This window comes from Rhizoctonia solani, chromosome 16 (genome assembly GCF_016906535.1).
Source record: "Rhizoctonia solani chromosome 16, complete sequence".
Lineage (NCBI taxonomy): Eukaryota > Fungi > Basidiomycota > Agaricomycetes > Cantharellales > Ceratobasidiaceae > Rhizoctonia > Rhizoctonia solani.
Window position 1 is genome coordinate 2905015 of NC_057385.1, and position 22731 is coordinate 2927745.

General features: G+C 48.6%; 4 protein-coding genes across 4 annotated transcripts; 2 read left to right on the forward strand and 2 right to left on the reverse strand.

Annotated features, from left to right (window-relative positions):
• Window positions 1-1551: 1551 nt before the first annotated feature.
• Window positions 1552-5780, forward strand: RhiXN_02200 (nuclear export receptor CRM1; the record flags this gene model as incomplete). Its single annotated transcript, XM_043322019.1, has 18 exons — window positions 1552-1575; window positions 1639-1722; window positions 1806-1907; window positions 1967-2146; window positions 2198-2548; window positions 2600-2750; window positions 2803-2984; window positions 3038-3235; window positions 3292-3453; window positions 3511-3586; window positions 3635-4152; window positions 4206-4419; window positions 4469-4698; window positions 4763-4910; window positions 4964-5065; window positions 5125-5253; window positions 5306-5480; window positions 5534-5780. 18 exons carry the CDS (start codon window positions 1552-1554, stop codon window positions 5778-5780), a joined length of 3273 nt encoding a protein of 1090 aa, XP_043187842.1.
• Window positions 5781-6569: 789 nt separating this feature from the next.
• Window positions 6570-8873, reverse strand: RhiXN_02201 (G-protein alpha subunit; the record flags this gene model as incomplete). Its single annotated transcript, XM_043322020.1, has 15 exons — window positions 6570-6608; window positions 6659-6703; window positions 6759-6844; window positions 6906-6981; window positions 7033-7083; window positions 7140-7270; window positions 7337-7393; window positions 7454-7540; window positions 7591-7643; window positions 7706-8112; window positions 8159-8285; window positions 8345-8431; window positions 8486-8492; window positions 8550-8632; window positions 8683-8873. The coding sequence occupies 15 exons, from the start codon at window positions 8871-8873 to the stop codon at window positions 6570-6572; spliced, it is 1527 nt and encodes a 508-aa protein (XP_043187843.1).
• An 892-nt stretch (window positions 8874-9765) lies between these two features.
• Window positions 9766-11931, forward strand: RhiXN_02202 (HMG (high mobility group) box protein; the record flags this gene model as incomplete). The annotated part of the gene is made up of 9 exons (XM_043322021.1): window positions 9766-10175; window positions 10229-10318; window positions 10373-10752; window positions 10808-10907; window positions 10963-11076; window positions 11281-11459; window positions 11510-11550; window positions 11621-11708; window positions 11753-11931. The coding sequence occupies 9 exons, from the start codon at window positions 9766-9768 to the stop codon at window positions 11929-11931; spliced, it is 1581 nt and encodes a 526-aa protein (XP_043187844.1).
• A 1097-nt stretch (window positions 11932-13028) lies between these two features.
• Window positions 13029-22642, reverse strand: RhiXN_02203 (G-protein alpha subunit; the record flags this gene model as incomplete). Its single annotated transcript, XM_043322022.1, has 27 exons — window positions 13029-13115; window positions 13172-13251; window positions 13309-13566; window positions 13631-13687; window positions 13739-13834; window positions 13888-13940; window positions 13998-14345; window positions 14404-14652; window positions 14711-14775; window positions 14834-14864; window positions 14917-15046; window positions 16195-16270; window positions 16326-16483; window positions 16535-16586; window positions 16650-16675; window positions 16735-16830; window positions 16913-16965; window positions 17027-17669; window positions 17726-17891; window positions 17950-17989; window positions 18831-18906; window positions 18983-19201; window positions 19258-19585; window positions 19648-21349; window positions 21833-22173; window positions 22258-22312; window positions 22383-22642. 27 exons carry the CDS (start codon window positions 22640-22642, stop codon window positions 13029-13031), a joined length of 5745 nt encoding a protein of 1914 aa, XP_043187845.1.
• Window positions 22643-22731: the final 89 nt, after the last annotated feature.

Sequence of the window (22731 nt, forward strand, 5' to 3'; positions counted from 1 at the left end):
CAGGAGCCCCACATATTTTCCTTCTTGCGGGTAATGTTTAATATACTTGAGTAAATTTACTGGTCTAGCTGCCTTTGGTTGCTTTTTCGTAATAATGCATCAATTACAAGCTCGGATGGCAACTGCAGCTAAACCACGTTAACATGTATACTAGAATCTTGATACCACCTCCAGGTCCAGCCGACGTTTGCAGGGTAGGTGACCCTATCAAGGAGAACAAGTGCCAAGTCATGGTATTGATGGCTGTTTCGGGGTGAGCTTGAATGAGGGTGTGACTTCAAGTTTTGTACTTCTCACAACCACAGATCAAGCGTTTTTTGTCCGTTTCGGTGTGCATTTAAACATTGGTATTTATTTTCATACCTAGTGAAGATTGTGTCTACGCGGATGAGGGAAGCGGGCTTGTTGGACAATGTTTAGTTATCCCTAGGGTATATTCCTGTGTCTTCGCAATCTATATCAGCAACGAACTCTATGCTGAGTCAGGCGCAAACCTTTGTGATTAGTTGGATTCCCTGATCAGGTCGTGCTCGGTCGAGGTTGCCCCGGGGGACAGAACCAAAACTCCGAACTCGGAACAGAGAGCCAATTAAAGGAGCACAAGCACAGTTAAATGGTCATTGTTATAGGTGAATGCGATGTAATAAATTTGGTGATACTCATGGTGCATGCCAACTCTTATCTACCAATTATATCGACATAATCAACAAAGGTAATCTGGACGCATATATCCCAAGAAAAAGTAAGCATTGCGAATCGATCACTCTACTCCCATTATAGCAGAATTTTCTAAACTTTGTTAATTGTGTTGTGGTTTTGTCGTGAGACTCCGATAGTCCCATAAAGTGAAATAGGTATCCCAGAAATTGTTTGTACCCCCGTGTTAGTTTATCGTAAAGAAGGGATCGAAACTTAACCCAAACGATTACTTCAGGATGTACGAGAATATTCCTGAGAACTCGAGACTGGACAATAGCCGAGCACGAGCTTATGTATGTCTCCCAGCAGCTGGTTGAAATAGCATGGTACCGAGGTCGGCGCTAAACTATCGGTCTTGAAAGAGCATCATTGATCGGAGGGTTATGTTGAGCAGCTAAATATAGCTCGGAGAGGGAAGGAGTATGTTCATCGTCGTGCACAGCGTGGCTCACTGGGCTCAAACGGTTATGTGTGGAGGTGGCGAGTCTTGCCGTGGGGCCGTGACCCCATATTTAAGCGCCAAGTCGTCAGCATAAAGAGGGTCCTTGTGTTTGTCAGCAGCTGGCCCGATCTAAAGCAACCCTTGCCCTCGTCTTCAACGTCTTTCAAGTCGGTTCTGTGGTCAACGGCTTACGGGAACTTGTCCAGTCGGTACTCGAACATCTCGTCCACCACCCCCACGTGTACGATAATATTAGGCGCGCTCTACGCTTCCCTGCGTTCATCCTTGCACTATATCTTTTTGACCTTTAATCTGCCTGGACTTGTGCTCCCCTGTTCCCCTACCTTCTTGAACAAGAGTAGGAGTGGTTTTCAATATGGAAGTACGTCCGGAAGTGTAGATTTTTTCTCATGAAGGCAAAATACCTGCCGATTGTCATCCTTGCCACGGATCGCCAGTGACGCACTGTACTGACGTTCGCATTTGTTTGTTCTCAGGCCATTCTAGATTTTTCGCGGGACTTGGATATAGGTCTCTTTGATAGGGTTGTTAATGCGTTTTACTTGGGTTCTGGACAGGAAGTACGTCTACTGGTTTATCTTACCCGTGGTATCACCCAGGGCGCTCTGATCAAGTGAATTGACCCATTTCCCCTACTATCCAGCAAAAGCAGGCCCAAGCAGTGCTCACTCAATTCCAAGAACATCCGGATGCATGGCAGAGGGTACCAGTTATTCTGGAAACTTCGGGATCCATGCAGTCAAAGGTACGTTTCAGCCGACTGAGTAATATGTATATCATAGCTCACATGCACCGTGGTTGCAGTACATAGGCCTACAGATTCTGGAAAAGCTTATTCAAACCCGCTGGAAGATTCTTCCAGAAGACCAACGACAAGGGATTCGTAATTTCATTGTCTCGACAACCTTGGTCATCGCTGCGGATGAAACGTCGTTGCGACAGCAAAAAACTTACCTTAACAAACTAAATCTCGCTCTGGTTCAGGTAATAATAAAATCTCTAGCTCCTATGGTCTCTCTCTGACACTTTCAGTAGATTCTTAAGCAAGAATGGCCGCACAATTGGCCCACCTTTATCCCTGAGATCGTCCAAAACAGCAAAACAAACATAGCTCTATGCGAGAATAACATGGCTATTCTCAAGTTGCTGTCGGAGGAGATTTTCGATTACTCCGCTGAACAAATGACCCAAACCAAGACCAAGAACCTCAAAAACCAGATGTGTGGCGAATTCTCTGAGATATTCAATCTGTGTCTTGAAGTTCTAGAAAAGGCTCAGAAACCTAGTTTGATTCGTGCAACACTCGAGACCATGCTCAGATTTTTGAACTGGATTCCTTTGGGGTATATTTTTGAAACTAGCATAATCGACCAATTATTAACAAGGGTGAGTAATCGTGCCAAACTTTCGAACACACCAACTCACGATGAACTATAGTTTCTTGAAGTTCCTGAATTCCGAAACGTTACCCTCAAGTGTCTCTCTGAAATTGCCGGCCTTAATGTCGGGCCAGAATATGACCCCAAATTCAGAATATTGTTCACAATGGTTATGACCTCGATCAACAAGATGATACCCCCCAGTACCAGTATGTAATCTTTCTCCCGTTCGGAACCTTTCTTACTAAACATGTTGCGAAGATATTGCTCAAGCATACGAGACCTCATCCGACCAAGATCAAGAACTCATTCTGAACCTTGCGTTGTTCCTTGCCAACTTCCTAACAGCTCACCTTCGTGCCGTTGAAAATGCAGAGAACCGTGATGTGCTTCTCAACGCACACTTGTACATGGTCAAAGTCTCTCAAGTTGAGGAGCGCGAAGTATTCAAGATCTGTTTGGAATACTGGAGCAAGCTTGTGCCGAACTCTACGAGGAACAACAAAGCTTGCCAATGGGTGGGCTCGGTGGCGCTGACGCTAGCTTGCTTATGGGCCTTAATCTTGGAGGAGGTGGGGCGGGCGCTCAGGCGGCTGGTATGCTTGGAGGTGTCAACTTAAGGAAGAACGCATATGCCGAGGTATTGAGTAACCTCAGGTTGGTCATGATTGAGAGGATGGTGAAGCCCGAAGAGGTGAGTTAAACCGCAGCGACGTGTGGGGTGGCTGCTTATTAATGTTGTGACTATAGGTGCTTGTCGTTGAAAATGACGAAGGAGAAGTCGTCCGGGAGTTCCTCAAGGAGAGCGATACCATCGTGTTGTACAAAGCCATGCGAGAAGTCCTCGTCTACCTCACTCACTTGGATGTACTTGACACGGAAAACATCTTGACTGAGAAACTGGCGAAACAGGTAAGCCCATCGTCTGTGTGAAGAATGGTGGCATCTCAACGATTGCACATGGTCCAGGTCGATGGTTCCGAATGGTCGTGGGCTAATTTGAATACGCTCTGTTGGGCCATCGGCTCGATTTCTGGCGCTATGAGTACGTGTTTGTGTTCCCCCAACTCCTCCATGCTGATTATTGGCCTAGACGAGACGGAAAAACGCTTCCTTGTTACAGTTATCAAGGACCTACTTGGGCTGTGCGAGATGAAGCGCGGGAAAGATAACAAGGCGATTGTTGCGTCCAACATTATGTATATTGTTGGCCAATATCCTCGTTTCCTCAAGGCCCATTGGAAGTTCTTGAAAACTGTAGTCAACAAATTGTTTGAATTCATGCACGAAACGCATGAAGGCAAGGGACCACCACTCACTCTGAAGAACGGCGCTAATGTTCTTTCTACCTTAGGTGTGCAAGACATGGCCTGTGACACTTTCATTAAGATCGCCCAAAAATGTCGCCGCCATTTTGTCATGCAACAGGCTGGTGAAACAGAGCCGTTTGTTGACGAGATTTTGCGAGGGCTGCATCGCATCACTGTTGACTTATCCCCACAGCAAGTGCATACATTCTATGAGGCAGTTGGATACATGGTCTCTGCCCAACCGAACAAATCTATTCAAGAACGCCTCATAATGAAGCTCATGGATTTGCCGAATAACGCGGTAAGTTTTATACGTCCTTGGAGCGATAATTTTAGCTAAGGTTCGCTCAATAGTGGGACTCGCTGATGTCGCAAGCCGCATCGAATGTGGACGTTCTCGGCAACTCTGAGAACGTCAAGATTCTGTCGAACGTACTCAAGACCAACGTCTCCGCATGCGTTTCAATTGGCGGCTTCTTTTTGCCACAGATCGGTCGTATATTCAATGATATGCTCGGATTGTACAAAGCTGTCAGCACTTTGATTAGCGAGCAAGTCGCGAAAGAGGGTAAGCCCATTCATGATCGACTTGAGTTGTACTCAGCTTTCCTTTGTAGGCCCCATTGCGACGAGAACACCCAAAGTTCGCTCCCTAAGAACGATCAAGAAAGAAATACTCAAACTCATGGAGACGTACGTGAAGAAGGCCGAGGATCTTGATACCTTGTACACCAACTTCATCCCGCCATTGCTCGAGGCTGTATTGGGCGATTATAATAGGAACGTGCCCCATGCAAGAGACGCTGAAGTCTTGAATGTAATGGCAACAATTACGAGCAGGCTCCAGGTTTGCCGTTTTCTACGTATGTTTGAGATTGCCCAAAACTTACACATGTTTGTTTCCCTATTAGGGTCTACTGACTCCCCAAGTACCCGCTATTCTGGACGCCGTATTCGAGTGTACGCTTGAGATGATTAGCAAGGACTTTGCTGAGTACCCGGAGCATCGCTCTGGCTTCTTCAAGCTACTTCGAGCAATTGATATGTATTGCTTCCCTGGTGAGTCCTACTACCTGGACATTTCTTGAGCTGTTGACTGACCAGTGTTTCAGCGCTCCTAAGCCTCCCGGCGATTCAATTTAAATTGTTATTTGATAGTATCATCTGGGCGATCAAGCATACTATGAGAGATATTGCTGATACAGGGCTGAACTGTGAGTCATTCACCCAACGGCTGGTTTTTTCCCGAAGAACTCAACGTTTGTTTCACAAGTGCTGCTCGAAATTGTCAACAATTTTGCCAGTGCAGAGGAAGCGATAGCAAATTCATTTTTCCAACAATACTATTTGCCGATGCTTCAAGATACCTTCTTCGTCCTGACGGACAGTGATCACAAGAGCGGTGAGTAACTTCCTGGCGGAAAGTTGCAAACAGTCTGACCACGATTTTACAGGATTCAAGCACCAAAGTCTGATGCTTCAAAGATTATTCCAACTAGTCGAATCGAATTCTATTCATGCCCCACTGTTTGACCCGTCGACGCAGCCTAGTCCTCCTCCTACCAATCAACAGTTCCTTCGAGAATATACTGCGACGCTGCTCAAGAATGCCTTCCCACATCTTACCTCGTGCGTTCTTCGTAACTGGGAGTATGGATATGAATAGCTGATCGACTATGCAGATCCCAGATTCAAAGCTTTGTCGTTGGGCTTTGTGACACTTGCAATGATATTGGCAAGTTCAAGCTTTTGCTTCGTGATTTCCTCATTTCCCTCCGAGAGTCTTCCAACGAAGACAACGCAGAATTGTATTTGGAGGAAAAAGAAGCCGAACAACAGCGAAAGCTCGCAGAAGAGCGTGCAGCCGCCGAGCGTGTTCCAGGGATGCTTAAACCATCACAGATCAAAGAAGAAGACGAAGAATTGTAGGTATGCGGGCGAAATGTGCTTGAATTTAGAGCAAACTATCGTTCCGGCTGTGATCCTGGTCTAATATCCGATACCTATGATCCGTTATTTCTTAAACTGTTGCTTTGCATTTTATACAATTCCTTTTTATCAGGTCAAAGGTCTCTAAATTGTATTTACATATAGTCGCGGAGCAAATGAAAGCGATGCAGAATATTTTGGACTCTAAACCAGTGCAGGCGCTTTTGATAGCATTAGTGTTGACTCGGTAGTTTCAAACACACGCGGCGAGGTGATTTTGCTGAAGCTATCGTTTACAATGCCGCTTTTGCAGCAGTCGATTCGACTCTTGATGTATTCACTTGAGTAATTACCGGTAACCTAATTAGTGTGCAAATCCGCACATTTCAGATGCGTGTTCTTGGGCTTGCTATCTGGATCGAATAACATACCACGGTGAAACAGTTGAAACAAACACTGATATTACATTGACCAATATATTCCTCAGTACAATCACTTCGCGAATATAACGCATACATGACATATCTCAGGAAGTCAAGTCAGTATGGTACTTAGTGTGATAGAGCTCGAGCCCATCCAGGGCCCGATATATTAAAACTGATGTAAATGAATGGCCCGAATAAGCGAGAATGAATAAATGGTGATACATCAAACAAGTCTACAAGTCCAGTACTACGATAGATGAGACAACCAGGAGAGAAAATATGAGGAATGTAAACAAGGATAGATTGAAGGCATATGTTGAATCGGTCGCCAGAAGGGTCAATACTTGATCAGACTTGAGCACTATTAAACAAAGTAGGACTCTTTCATGTGTCCTATCACAACCTAGGTGCCGCTGTTAGTGATGCCCAGAAAATCATATGTTGCTTACTCACCTGGTCTCTGACGTGTCCAATGACTGTTTGGGTTGTTGTTCGATCCTAAACATATATTCAGACGAAAAGGACCGGGTAAGTCAAAAAGGAGGTTCCGAACCACGACAGATGTCCGGTGGATGTAGCATGGTGTACTCTTGGGTGCCTTCGAATTCCTGCGTAAGCCAATAAAACTTTTAGTAAGGTCTAGGTTGCGTGCGAAGATCAGTACGTTATACGTATTGTTGGTGCACACTGCAGAGCTCACATCGTAGTGCCTTTTCGGGCTCATTCAGACGATCGCCGTAATTGATCAAGTAATCGGATAGCTTAATTCCTGCGCGCTAGCCACAGTTTAGTGTGCCGTTTTCAGCCCAGCCATCTTCGTTACTGACCAATTTCTTTTCCAAGATATCGGTTTTGTTGAGGAATAATAGAACCGGGATCTGCACGCCGACTTCGAGTGAGTGCCACAGAAAATCCAAGTCAACGTGGGACTGACGTGATGTAAGGCAGTTGCTTTACACAACTCGTTCCACATTTCGAATGAATCTTGGAGGCGATTCACCGAATGATCTTCAGCTAAATATTGGTCGAACGCTGAAACTGGAACGATTACAATAAGCAAGTCCACTGGTCACATTACGTTAGTTCTGAGCAAGTAAATCGTTGCACGTAGAGCGGGTATATGCGACTCACTATCATCGAAGAAAGGCGCCCATTTAGCGCGCTGCCGCCGTGCTCCACCCACGTCATCTGCAGAAAGCGAGAACTGTGGTAAGTTACTACTCATCCAACCTGCGTAAATGGACCTACACATCCTCCACTCCAACCCTTGTTCAAGGTTAGGAAGAATTGTTTCTGTCGGTGCGATCGTTTTCACCCGACTCCGTAGAATATCGTCTAACCATCCTTAGTGCCACATTAAGTGCATTACGGGGACCACATCTTACCATCTGTTGGGATGTACCCAGGGGAAGTGATTCGTTCGATGTCATTGAGGAAGCTGAACGATGTTTTGGATGATTAAATGTCGGGGCCACGCGTACGGTAATTAACTTGACTTACAAACCGGACATGTCTTCGATGAAGAATCCAACCTCTTTAAGGCACTGGTGAACAACTGCGCTACTCCACAGAAGCTTCATATCGGCGGCGCATGCTTCCAGTGTTATGGCAGGGTCATCTGTGCCGACCGCCACTCCGTCGTTCTCGGAGCCAAACGAACTACTTGTCCTGATCGCATTTGTGGTGCGCATACACTTCTGAAGGAGCCGCTGCCAAGGAGATTCCGGGTGGACAAACACATCGTCATATTCCGTGTCCATCTCGGGCCTCGGCGATCCCCTCTCGCTACCACGTCCGTTCGAGCGAGGCGACATGCTGGAATACGCTGTCTTGTGATTCCGAGATCGGGGAATTTGCTTAGGTGACGATAGAGATTCAATGATTGATTCCTCAACGCTACGCAAAGGCTGAATCCATGTTAGGCAGTGCCGGGCAAACTAACCCTTGACGCACCATTAGCCGAAGCCGTAGCCGTGCAAAACTTTGAGAATCAAGGTCAGTTGGGTTCCTGATGTTGAAACTGGGTGCAACAGTGTCGATGACTTTCAATATTGAGCGAACAATGTTCAAATAAATGATACTGGATGCGTGGATATGTCACGATTCTCGTATGAAGATACCTAGCATGGTTCTGCGTACCTTTTCCACGATTCACGTTCAATAGCAAAAGCTTCTGGTGATTGCTTGAGTCTGAACTGTTTGACCAGAGTGCTCTTTCCGGACTCGCTGTTTCAAGTGTAATATTAGGCATCATTCAAATGAAGTCCAATGGGTGAATACCTTTGACCTGTAAATACGTAAACAGCTCAGCGGCCAGGGTCACGGTCAACGTGTATGGGCTCACCAACTACCAATACTTTGCGTTGTTTGCGCCGCGCTGCAGCCTTGGCAACCTTCTCTGTTTTCAGCGCTTGATCAATAATATCGCTACATATATGTTTAATATGGAAAAAGCTAAAGATAAAAGTGTGACACACCTCCTTTTCTTTGCTTCATTATCACTCATGTCCCAAACGGGCTCGGAGCATTCTTCACTAGGTGAGGCCTGAGTAGGCCATAGGTTAATGAGGGGAATACGTGGCCTTGAAAAGGTCGGAGATGGGGTCGTTCGTCGACTCGGCATGGTAGGGTGATGGAGGGGTGGGTATGACAACTGCGTTCGTCCCATTTAGAGGTTTTAGCACTTGCGGCTTGATGCCATTACCAGTCGTGTGGCGCTAGGGGGACGATCATCGGTGTGCACGGTATTGGTTATTGGACGTTTTCTGATGTTTGAGCACCAGAGACAACGTGGGGAGATATAGCCTAGGCTGAGAATGGCTCAGGAGGCTTCTCGCATTTCCGTAAAGCCGAGCTCGTGTGGGGCAGACGCCTGATCACCAAAAGTAGTTCTCTCATGAAAAATGATCGACGGTTTGCCTACGACACATTTCGCTAGCGTGATTTATTCTTCAAGCCGGATCCTGGTGACCATGCTAGGACGTATTATATCAGCGGCTGGAATATTTACAGTCTTCACAGCCAGGCAAACTCTTTAGGGAGCCAAATTCAACTTAGCCGTTTCTAGATTTTTGCCGCGGCTTACCCAACAAGACTGGTGGCTGATGCACACGTTACGCTTGGTTTTCAGACCCATCGATGGCTCATATTCGGCCATTCTAGCGGCGCGGCCAAATTGTTCCTCATTAGCTCAGATCAAAATCAAGATCGATCCTGATGTATTTTCAAAACACGTCATGTGACCTTCTGGGCAGTGGCGTGTTGTCCTGAAGCTCTACGAAGCATTGTCTGGTACATCTTTTCCATCAGGACTTTTTGTGCATCTCATCCAGTACCTTATTCGCACCGTCTTGGAAATTGCTGCATGCCTCGCGAAGTAGACATTGGTAGGCACCTCCAGGAGGGCTCATCAGAAGAAGGTATTGCATTTGCTTGTTCACAAAGGCACATATTCATCAAAAAAAAACATAACTCACCTCCATACTGATCTGTTATGAAAAGTGAGCAGAAGATGAAATTACTAGAACGAAAAAGACAACTCACCTTACAACTTATGCAGAATGTCAATAGACGACTTCTTACTTCCCAAACGCACGCGCGGAACCGATTATCGTAGCAGGCTCATTGTTATTTCCGACAGCGAGAGCGACTCTGATTTGCCGCCTCCGTCTTTGTTATTGCAAGATCATAAAGCCGCCGGTCCGGCTCCCAACGTTGCGAGCACTAGCTCGACAGATGAAATCATCAACATATCCTCTGACTCGGAAGTAGAAAGGACACCCACAAAGTCTCATGGAAGCAAACCACCAAGTGACCATGGTCTTTCGGGATTCAATGCAACCAGCTCAACATCTAATGCTATTTCAGTTCTAACTCGTAGCCTCCAAAGCACGCACTCCCTTCAGACGGATAGTAGCCCCGACGAAGTCAATCCTACGGCGCATTCTCAGTCTGATAAAGCTGCCTCGAGGTGAGCCCTCGGAATCTGCCGTCTGTGTGGCACAGGTTTGATACTTATTCAAGCCAACCGACCGGGTCCAATGATACGGAAAGTGAGGTGAACGAAACTAGATTATTTGACAAGGATGTGTACCACCCCGGAATCCTCCGTTTGTACGCCGCCCGTGGTATTCAGACACACTACTAGTAACTGACCAACCCCAATAGCGACCCCGGTCCCCGCAGACCAGCCCTCGTTAATTCTCTCCCGGGTACTTCAATTTCAACCCAGAAAGAATCGGATGGTCCGCAGAATTTGCGTGCGAAGGGCAAAACACGGGCGATAATTCTGGTCGACAGTCTTGGCGAGAGATACTTTGCCGAACACCCTGAAGACCTGGGAGGAATGTATTCAACAAAGTCTTCGAAAGTAAACAGTATTGAGAATGCCAATAGTTGCGAAGGCTATGGTCCGGTTCAGACCGATATCAGCGAGATTACCGCCCCTCCTGAAACGCCCCGCCCTCGTCCTCGACCCAAACCCAAACCCAAGGCGCCATCAGCGGTCTTGGCCTCGGCGTCGGTGCCAGCAATGTCATCCAAAATCAGTACCCCGAAATCAAGCCAAGGTCCTCCAGGCAATGGCAATTGCCTTATTTGCAGAGTTGAACGATAGTGTATTTGATGGGAAACTTCCAAGCGAATGCCCAATAGAGTGGTCCAAGAAGCTAAACACGACGGCTGGTCGAGCACATTGGAAAAGGTATATTTTCAGCAAATATTTACCATGTCAAATTCACTCTTGTGCTTTGTTATAGGATCCGCGATGCCAATGGGAGGGTTACGCGTCATGACACACGCATTGAATTATCAACCAAAGTAGTCGATTGTGAAGGTTTCTTCCGTTCTTCTCCCTCGTACGGGATCAAAGAGTGTTTACATTGCTGTTGCTTCCCAGAACGAATCAAAAATACACTCTCGCATGAGATGTGCCACTTAGCCGCATGGATATTTTGATTCAGAAAATGAAGCCCCCTCATGACCTGCATTCAAACGATGGTAGGTAACCAGGATATATGGTATATTTGACTTTTAGACTGATCGGCCGATTCTTTTTTTCTTTGTTTCTTTCTTAGGAGCAAGCGAATCATGAAGGCTAGACCTGACATTTCCATATCAGTCAGTGCATTCCTGTTTTCCGGCCTCACATACTGGCAACTGATACCACCGGGATTACACATGAATAGACCTGTCATTCGTATGAGATATCCTACAAATACGAATGGAAATGTTCCTCAGAAGAATGTGGAAGAACGTAAGTTGGATTACCTTGATTGATAACCTCAAACCTGATCGGAATTCTAGATATGGTAGACACAGCAAGTCAATTGACCCCGAAAAACAAGGTGAGTACCCTCCCCCTTCTTGCCCTCACATAGATGATTGACAGCTACGGTTTTGTAAAAACCTATTTAGCATGTGGCGCCTGCCGCAGCAAGCTTATTCCACAGTTTGAAACATCATCCAAGCGAACGGCTTTTCAAGGCACGTGTTGTGTCGGTTGGTATGCATACAGTCAGCCTATAATAGTTACTGTTTTTTGCGCAGATTATCTCAAGTTACACATGAAGGAGTTTAAAGCTGCAAACCCTGGGATACAACATGGAGAGGTAATGAAACGTCTTGGCGAAATGTTCCGAGTGGAAAAAGATGCTGCAGTTGATGAAGAGTTGGATCAAGTTATGGCTGGGGTGGCAGGACTGGGGATCGAGTCGGTCGTCGACTAAAGAATTTCCGGACTAAGTCTATTTGACACACAGTCTGGGGAGTGGGCCTGTTTTGATTGATCAGGGGTGATGGATGTGGTGCATACAAGGGACTTTGCTTGATCTGTCTCGACGTACATGGAAATGGACTATTAGCATATATTAATCAATCAATTAATGTGTTGTATCAACGCTTTGGTCCGAGATACGACCTCGGATGCCCAACATTCGCCCGGTTGACCTCCGATCACGGTGGTCCCGGCACTTTCTGGAAACCTGAATACCGGCCGAACAAGCCATCAATAAAAGTCCGAGAGCGTCGGCCTGCAAAAGTGGGACGAGCGATTCACCACGCGTATATCGTCTAACCCTTCTCACTCAAAGGCATTTATGCTATCGTAAGATCCGAGTGGTGATAGCCGCGAAGGAATGGCAAGAATGACCTATGATATATGAAGCCTAGGGCAGCATGGGAATAACTATGGACAAGCGCAATGATGTGCATGATTCGCGTCGAAAATATCGATCCAGACGCATGCAGTGTCATACATTCTATGTTCTACGCGCGAACGAATGTAACCTGACGACAACCGAGAGTATAAACCAATTATGACCGCGACGCGCGCGCAACTAATAAATCAAATCTACTTTAATTAATCACCAAGCTCAAGCGGATAAACTCGCAAAGGCGAATTATCCAATGGAAAACAACAATCCCAAATCTAGAATTCCCAAACGAAACAAGATGAAGTCACAGAAACATTGCTTGGAATACAATTAATCAATGGGCGTATGTGTACGATAAAGCACGTGGATTGTGATACATTCAAGAAACACCGAAGATAAATAGTGAGAGTGTGTGGACATAGAGAGTTGTGGGGGGAGAGGGCGGAACGAACATCGGGACAACACAGGGTAGAGGAAACAGGGCCAAATCATAATAGTAATAATACCAGAACGCATATACGTTGTGGGTTAAGGCGATGGTTCTATCTCGTGTATAGATGGGAGTGATGAGTGTTTGCAGTGGTATGCGCTGGCTTTAAATGACCCTATAAACAAGGGAACAGTGTTATCACGACTCATCCGAGAGCGGGAGTGCGAAACTGGCAAGGCAGCTAGTGCACGAACCCAATATTTTGGAGATTCTCCCTCATAATCTTATCTCTTACGGCGTTGATGGCGATACTGGTGGTACGGGTATCCTAAACCGTAAACATGAGCGATCGGCGAATCACAAAAAGACTCGGGATGAACTTACAGTCGCCGTGATGAAGTGAGTAAAAACTTGACTATCGGGACAATGTTCACGCTTTATTTTGTCAAACTTGCTCTTCAGAGCTGGAGACGCGGAACGTGAGACTTGATGCGAATCAAGGCGAATTGAACTCTACTCACTCTTGGTGACGTTGGCGTAATCGTTGGGGCGATCGCCGTAACTTGTCAAGAATTGATTCAATTGGACGCCAGCTTCGAGCTTAGCTTGAAGCAGGTCGCACTTGTTCAAAAACAGGACGATGCTCGCTCCAGCGAGAATCTTGTTTTTACATAGGTCGCGCCACATGGCAAGCGAGTCCTCGAGGCGATTAACGGTAGGATCTTCGGCGAGAACCTGATCGAAGGCCGAAATAGGAGCCAAGAAGATGATGCAATTTACTTGATACAAAAGAATGCTTAGTGTTTGTATGAAGATAGACTTGAGAGATGGGTGAGAACTTACCATCATCAAAATGTGGGGCCCAGGCTGCACGTTGGTATCGGGCTCCGCCAACGTCAACTAACAACAGGGTTCAGCGCGGTGGAAGACAGTCTACAAGTGAATACCTACAAATCCTCCAAATGGATCCTTTTTCAGAACTAGTATTAACTACACATTGGGTTTCACTAACGCCTAGGGTCTTCAGTCTCGCCTTTAGGATATCATCTATTCAACAGATTTGAATGGCTGGTCATATATGACAAACGGCGGGGACGTACCATCGGTAGGAATGTATCTAGGTTTGGTTATGCGATCGATATCGTCTAGGAAACTAGATTGAACCGAACAAATTAGGATGCTATCATACCCGGATATGGGAATGACTTACAAACCGCTCATATTCTCAACCCTGATTTTCTTTCGTTTAAGCATCTCCCACACGGACTTTGTTTGGCAAAATTCAACAAGGTCCTCGTGGAACGCCACCAAAAGGCGACCAGGGTCGTTCTCGTTGTCAAAGTCAATAGAGCAATCTATGGAAGGCCGGGGGCTCCGGGAACCAACGTGAAGCTTTTGCAGCGCAGATTTCCACCTCGACGAAGAAAGAACGCTGATTTCGAAACTTGGAACTTGGGGGTTGGCGGTTGATGTCCAATCTGATGCGGGTTCGACTGGCGAGCTGGCAGTGGGGGAAGAGTTCTCAGGGGCAAGCCGATTGGCTATCAAATCCGCAATCCTGGGATCATAACCGGATGAGTACGCGAAAGGTACCCGATGAAACATGGTCGACTCACTGTGAGAGAGGAGATAAGCGCACTCGAAAGGTCTTGAATATGGTGGCGTTTTGTTCCCAAAAGATGTCATTGTCTGGATAGTCCCGGGTGGGGACGATGGGGTGGGTAATCTCGTCGAGGAGGTTGAGGATAGAGCGGACGAGATTATGGAAGATGATTAGCCGCCAAGAGGCGCGCTCTGCGTCAAAGACCTTGCCGTTGGAATGCATGAGTCGGAACTGCTTCAGGAGTGTGCTCTTCCCGCTCTCGCTGAGTGTGATGTCAGAACATCCGGCTATTCCGGCTAGTTATTGGTCATGGTACTTACGACTGCCCCAATAGCAGAATCTTCCGCTCCTTGGACTTGCGTTTCTTCAGCGCAGCGGCCTCGAGCTAAAGATGAAACTTAGTATTCGCGGCCTATGTGCGGTCGAACTTCATAGAGACTTACCCTCAACTGCTCGTCAATCTCGTTGCTCCGGCTGAAACGAAATGAGCATTGGCACCGGCACTCAACATATCACTGGGCCTTACCGTTTAGCCTCTTCTTGCTGCAGGCGATCCTCACGTGGCATGTTGTTTAACGCAAGCATGGGGATGCAGCTGGTGGTGGTGCTGTTGTTGTTGTAGGGGTAAGAGGCAGATGGCCCGTCGAGGTTCGAACCTGGGTCCATATGTAGTCGACGTCCGCTCGACGCCCAGGAAGGGCGAGATTGTAACGATTACAAAATGACCACGACCCTTGATTCTATTTGATAATTTGCCAATACTCAGTCTTCCGCCTCGACTTCTTCGCTCAAAGCCAAATATTTGCGGGCGGGTCGCACATCCGCAAGCCCGTGAAAGTGATACTTGTGTCTACACTACTGTAGTCCATAACCTATGCAGATCCCAGGAACAGCCACCACCACAAGTTGCCTGGATGTGGACATTTTTCAGCCCTCCTCCGCTTGTGCTCATTAGCCCCCCCGTGACACAATCGGTCGAGCTTGGTAACGAGTGTCCAGGGAAGAAATGTGGCGAACGGCTGCTGTAACGTAGGTATAGGCTCGAGGGCGAAGCTCTGACAGCCATGACGAGTTTATCGTTTTGGCAATAGCCCGGGCTAAACCTCTATAGCCTGGACACCGTTCTGGGAATAGCCAAGGCTCTCCTAGGCCCGGCACGCTCTGCGGCTTTGCCAGTCGTTAATTTAGGCACCCCTTGTGTGGGCCGTGGGATTAACCCTCGAGGGAGGTGTTTCGGTGCTTCGATCTCGTCTAAATATTTTACCCCAAGGCACCCAATCAATTTTCTACTTGACATGCACTTAAACTAGCATTATTTCTCTCAATTGTACATCATCAAGAAGAAGAAGAAAACTCCAAAGATACAAAGTCCCACAAAGCTACCCAGAAAGATACAGTCGATACTACGCTCGTGTGATATCTAATACAACCCCACTGACGCCAGTGCATCCTTCATGATTTTTTCTCGCACTGAAAGATAAGAATTAGTGATGAGCTGTATACGCATATGTCCAGGACTTCGAAAAATACCGCACGTACCATCCAATATTATTTTTGAGTTGTTCGAGAATCAACAGCTGTTGTTTGGTGGATATACAAAGTCCGCTTGCTTGTGTTGCAGTTTGCTCGGTACACTTCATCAAACTTTGAACGCAAGACTAGAAGGGCGAATGTGATCAGCGGTTAGATCCCTACAGACCTGAATGCCGGACAGATAGGCTCTGACAATGGATTGCCGGCCGATGCCGCCACACGAAGGAAACGAAAAGCGGCGTGTTACGAATGAGTCCTAATCCGTACTCACATTCAGCAACAGGGGCCCACTCATTAGGACCTTTATATGCGCTCATATATTTTTTAAACTGGACGCCCGCGGCAAGCTGCGTGGACAAAATGAATATAATGAAATATGAAGGTGGGTAGATCGAACCGTACCTTGGCCTTTAATAAATCACATTTATTCAAAAACAACACGATTGAGACTTTATCCAGAACTTTATTCCTGCAGATCTCTTGCCATAGCAGGAGGGAATCCTTGACCCTGTTCATCCGAGAGTCTTCAGCTAACGTTTGATTGAATGGGCTTATCGGGGCTGCCAAGCTGGTCAATAAAATGGTAAATCGACGGTTGTTCCTCCATGTACCTAGGAAGATAATTGCATGAACATCTTCAAAATACGCAGCCCATCGAAGTCGCTGAGAATTAACACATATATCTTAGTTCCTCCGTGCACATGACGACCAAGACGAAATACACACCTGACTTCTCGCTCCACCAACATCGTCTGTGGCATTCAGATGTGTAAATGAGGTACCCACAGGGTCAACGGCCTCTGGAACTCACATATAATCCATTCCATGCCCTTCCCCGGACCGTGGTCGAATCGTACACGGTGTTCCTGCACCCCTACGGTCTTGATTCTGGCCCTCAGGATGTCGTCTAGAAATAAGAGCGTGATCGTTTGTTTCCGGAACCAGGAAGTATAGAAGTGTGCCTAATTGATTAGGCTCACTTTACTCACCTGCATTCGGCATGTATCCGGAGGCCGCAATGCGCGCCAAGTCATCCATAAAGCTACCGCGTAATATAAATCAATATCATGTGGCCCGTATCTATACGAGAACCACAAGCTTACAATCCAGGTGATTCGCGGATGGAAGGTCTTTGCTTGGCCAGAGCGGTTTGGACCACTTCGTCTTCCCACAAGGCAATCAAATCGTCTACGCACGCTGCGAAAATCCGACCGGGATCGTCCCGGGAGCTCCAGTCCATGGATATTGTTTCGCCCCCGACACTGAGACCCCGCCCAAGCCGTTCGTTCCACGAGTTCCAGGCGTGAACCGTGATTTCGTTGTCGTCGACATCGACGTCGGGGGTTTGCTGATCGTCACCGGAAGAAGCTGTGCTCCTGGTCCTTCGGGATCGTCGTCTCGGGGGCGGGGCAATGTCTGGGTCCGTGGATCCACGGAGCTGGCGTTCAAGGACCCGTTGGATGTGGAGTAAAGGTCGGAGTTTGACAGCGAGGGCCGCGAGATGAGGTGGGTAATGGTGTCGGGCATAGGAGGATCGGGACGAATGCGAAGACGAACTCGACGTGTCCGAGAGGAATTGGTCCGCTTCGTCGGGCAATGCCACCGCATCCAATATCCTCCGCACCGAATTCAGTACGTTCACATAAATGAGCGCGCGATACGAGTGCAGTTGGGCATTGAATGCTGATGTGGACTGCAAGAGTTGGAACTGTTTCAGCGTTGTTGTCTTGCCGCTCTCCGCCTGGCCTACTGGCTCGATGAATTCGCTACCCGAATCTGAATTGGCATTCTAAGGGGCATACCTAGTAATAGCAACTTTCGTTGCGTCGCCTCTGCTCGCTGTCGGGCCAAGCGGTCTCGCTTAATTTCCTCGTCGATGAGCTCGCTTCGCTGTCTCGCCATCCGTTCGTCTGCCTGGCGTCTCTGCTTATCGTCCGGCGACTCGTTGGCAGGAGGCATGGTCACAACCTATATGTCATTGGTAGTACCGAGTGTCACAGTGCTCCCCCTAATGGCCAGTACCTACCGCAAATGGGTCGTCAGAAAACGATCGGTTCCTCAAATGCCTATTCATATTATTCGCACAAAATTAGAAACAGAAAGTGCTGCACAGAAAGGGAGGGGGAGTTCAGTTAGAGAGAGGAGCGATCAAGTCAGTCTCGTCAAATTATATGACACTTCCGAGACCCAGGCGTCTGTTATTGCAAAACCCCTCACGAGTGACGAAGTTCTCTCGCTAGGCACGATTGGAGGGAGAGAGTTCCATATCTCTCTTGTTGTATACCATTTAGTCTCCTAGCCAACAACGGTTTAGTCTGATGTGGCCAGAGTCCATCGATCACTTATATGTTCCTCCTCCCTTCTCCCCCCACCCTAATTTCCAACTCCTCCACCTCGGGTAGTTCCAGACTTCAGAGACGGCGTGGGACGAGCTGCGTGTACTACCGAAATGAAGTCTGTGTGGCCCATTTCGAGGTTTACAACCGTATGTGTGTATTATTATTCAGTAGAGCGGGTCGGAAGCACTTGTCATCGGTACCAAACCCTGTCGTCATCTCAGGCTTTCGGCCTGAAATCTTGGGCCTCCACCATCCGGATCGGACATTTTCGACACATTCACCGAATTCGTAAGACAATCATATGCCAACCGCCTGCCGCGGCACATCACTTTCTGTCCTTCGGCCGCGAAGAAATCTGGATTAAAAAAATTGCAACGTCCGAAACAGACGCTCGAGGCGGATTTGCCTCATTTCCCAAAGTCGAGCATGTGTAAACAATGCAAGTCTCATTTGTCAAGACTGCGTTTATTCAAAGTGGCGCTGTACTACTGTGCTACTAATCATCATATAGCTCCTTTGACTACAAGACTAGACTCCCGGATAATCGTTCATGCGGTACGACTACTACTTGCGGCCGCCCTTGGGTTTCTTCTGAACCGTCTTGAATCCCCACTCGGATTGCACGGGTTTCGGTTGCGTCTTGACTACTGTTAAAAAAACAGTGCGATCGTGTCAATTTAAGCCCTCGCATTTGTCTTTTTCTCAAACGTTACAACTTACCCTCGGCCAGCGATGCCCGTGGTACCTTGGCTCCCGACGTAGAACCCGGCTTTGTGCGTGCAGCGGCCGCATCCGCCTTGCGTTTTTGACAAAACTCGGCCGCGAATCGACGTCCGTCGAGTGTGGACGAATTTGCGTAGATCGAGTCCGAAATGATTTCGATCACGGCGGGCGAAGGATCGAGCGGGAACGAAAGCAGCATTTGCATAAACTCTTCAACTGTAAAACAACCTTTGCATCAAAAATAGCTTTGGTTTTACTTGGTAATGACGTACCATTTATCCCGTTTAGGCCCTTGAGCGATTCCTTCAGCCACTTGAGGAAATCCAACGATGGTGCTACGGGTGTTTCGTCTACCGCCGCCGGCTTGGCTGGTTTCGCAGCAGCACTAGGGTTGGCACTAGTGGGCTGAGTTGCATTGCTCGCGCTGGAGCTTGGCCGAGGGGCACTAGAACCAGGCACAGCCCGGGTGGCAGGAGCAGTCGTTGCAGATGACGATGGCTGGCGAATAACAGCCGGAGGCCCGTTGACCTTGCCTTGGGGACCCACCGTCGACCATGCACCGGCACCTGCGCCTGCGCCTGCACCAGCTGCGGTTACATTCTACAAATTCGCGTAGACAACCCGGAAACAGAGTATGTATGCGCTGAATAAAGCCGCTTTACCTTGGCAGAGTCCGCATACGCCCGTTTTGCGGCTTGCTGTGTCGCGGTGGCTGGTGGTACCTCCTTGGTTGTGTTGGCATTCACAGCAGCAGCCTTTTTCCTCCGCTCTTCCTCTTCTTGAATTTCCTTCATGGTCTTCTTCCCGGTGGAAACAACAGCAGGCTTCGTCCACGCTGGTCCGTTATTCGTCGCACCAGCAGCAGCCTGAGCGGGCGCATTCGACCGCGCGCCAACCTGAGGGAGACCCCATGAGCCAGTTACACCCGCAGCCTCGTCGGTAGCAGTACCCGCGTTCGGGGCTGGACAGACCTTGGCTACTCGCTCGGCAGCCTTGCGCGCCTCGGCCTTGCGCTCCTCGGCTTCTTGGATCTCGCGCAACGACAAGGATGCGGGCTTTTCGTGCTCGGTTGTCGCCCAGACCGTGGCGGGGGTTGTTCCCGGAGAAGATACGGGTGCGGGAGCAGGAGCGATAATAGATGCAGATACGGACGTAGAAACCGAGGGTTCCTTGCTCACTGTCTTCTTGCCCTTGCGTTTGTTCACAGGGGTAGGCGAAGTTTCACTCGCGGTTGGGGCAGGAGCAGGAGCAGGTACGGGTTCAGGCTGCGGAGCCGGCTCGTCTTCCTCCTTGACCTCCGCTTCCTGGATTTTGGTATCTTCCAGCACAGCGATGATGTTCTCAACTTCGGTTTCGATCGGTAACTCTGGGTGCAACGAAGACGGACTATCATGGACGTGTGCATCGGAAATAGGAGTATGGAGTGGCTCTTCGGCAATGTTTACAGCTGCTTCGACTGCAGGAGGTAATTCCTGTTCATTCTCCCACGTGGGTACCGGTGCTTGCCATGTTCCCTGGTGATTCGGAACAGATTGGTATATTGTCCCGTGATCGAATTCGTTAGACGAGGGGGCGTAAGCACCAGGAGTGAGCATTTGATCACTCGAAGACCAGAGAACGGGACCGTTGTGCGGAAACGGCGACACTACACTAAGCGAAGCATTGTTAACGGGGATAGGAAGCGGAGCCGGTGGCATAGGTACGTTCAAGCGATTACTAAAAGACGGAGCACCAGGCGCAAACTGAGAGAATTGAGGGGCGGGGTTCGGAGCGAATGCTCCTCCGAATGGACCAGTCGATGCAAATGGCTGGGGGCTAGATGCACCGACACCCATGGCTAGTTCGCGTTCTCGAAGTGATTGGATAAAGTCTTCGCGTTTCTTGCGTTCGAGTGCGGCATTTGTGAGTACAGCTCCACCACCGGCAACCAATCCATCTCCAGTCAATCCATTTTGGCCAGGTGCGAGGTAAGAATCAAGGGTCGCACTACGGACAGCAGCCGCAGCGGACGAAGCTGGGCTATTTGCCAAGGGACTTCCCCCACTGGCACCAGCAGACATAGGGCCGTGACTCGAAGCGTCGTGAATGCTGGTCATGAGATGGGCCAAGCGGGGACTAGGGTTGGGTGGTGTATTCTGACCGCGTAAGAGAGATTGGGGTGGGGGTAAATTAGGTGGCGCACGTGGCGCAAGTGGGGAAAGGAACATCTGGGTGTGAGATTCGCCCGGCCTTACAGGTGGTGCCCGACGGCGAAATTCACGAAGAGGCTCGAAATCTGAGTCAATGTGGGTTCGTTTGATCAGGAGATCCTCTGCAAAGTATCCAGCTTCGAACCATTGCTGCATGGTGGCGCCACGAATGGACCTAAATTGAAAGAGTTAATTAAGAACCAGGGAGTCCAAATGAATTGTCTTCCTTGCCTTGAATTTGACCTGTTGGATCTTTATATGACCATTGAATGTTTGCAAAGTCCTCAGTGAGTTCAGGGGCAGCAAGTCCATTTGTTGTATAAATCGTATTCGTAGCGAGAGCAGAGGTTGAATCGCATCACCAGTCGAGCCTGGTTGGCTGATCGAATCTTCGCTCGCGGGTACAATGGCATCAGGGTTGCTCACAGGGCCAGAACCAGGGCCAGGCGAGACGGAAGGGGATAGTTTCTCATCGGTACTACCATTACCACTTGGTGCGCCATTGGCGAGGCTACCGAACGATATGCCACGACCAATACCCAAACCTATTCCTGGAGTGCCCCACCATTTCCCCAACCACGGGGTGTTGTGCCCTCGTTTGTGCGTCTACGTGTGCCCATTGCACTCCAGGGTGAGTCTGCGGGAGCTGTAGGAGCACCACGGGCCCAAACATCTGCAGCCGGTCGGGGTTGTCGAGAGCTGGAGGCGAGTTCGTGGCGATGGAAGAGGGCCGGCAGGAGAATTGGGAGCGTTCGCAATATTTCCGGCGAGAAGAGAGGATGACAACGAAAGCTTTCGAGGAAGAAACGGACCAGATGCAGGATCATCAGTGGCTCCCGTTCCCCGGCGACGCGGAGGTCCGATCCCCCTAGGACTAGCAGGACCGAGCCCAATGCCAATGCCTTGGCCAATTTTATTTTGTTGTCGATCAGAGGCAAGCGAGAGGTTGGTAGTGTTGCGGCGCATAGGAGGATCCGAGTTGACGTTGGTTGAGAACAGCTGAAGTTACGTCAGACAGAGTTTGAGCGCGTGGAGGACACGAGGGTGGATGTAATGGAAACGAGAGAAACGAAATAAACATACTTTGCGCTCGTCTGGCGTCATTTCTTTCACGCCCTGAGGTTCGCCACCGACCTCTCTGACAATGCCTGGCCAGCGCTCAACTTCAAGGCCGAGTCCTCCTCGGCCACCACCGTCCTTCCACACACGCAGTAGCTGGTCTTTCGAGTACCGGAACGGATAGTTCTCGTCCTCGGACTTGATCTGGGGTGGAGGGGATGCTGATGTCAGCAGCGACGAGTACGAGGACACGTTGGGCAGCTGTGTTGCCCCTGTTAGGCGGTGTTGGCAACAGGCTCGACGTCGTGCCCGGCGAATTTCCGGTATTCGGCGACAGTGGGGTTAGAGAGGTACGAGATGGTTTGCGCATCCATTCCGGTCCAAAATGCAGAGATGAGGCGGATGTCATTGTGGAGTATTACAATGATTCGACAGTGATTTTCTACAGTTAAATTTTAATTCAGCATTTTGCCTATTTATTTGGTCCATATTGCCCAC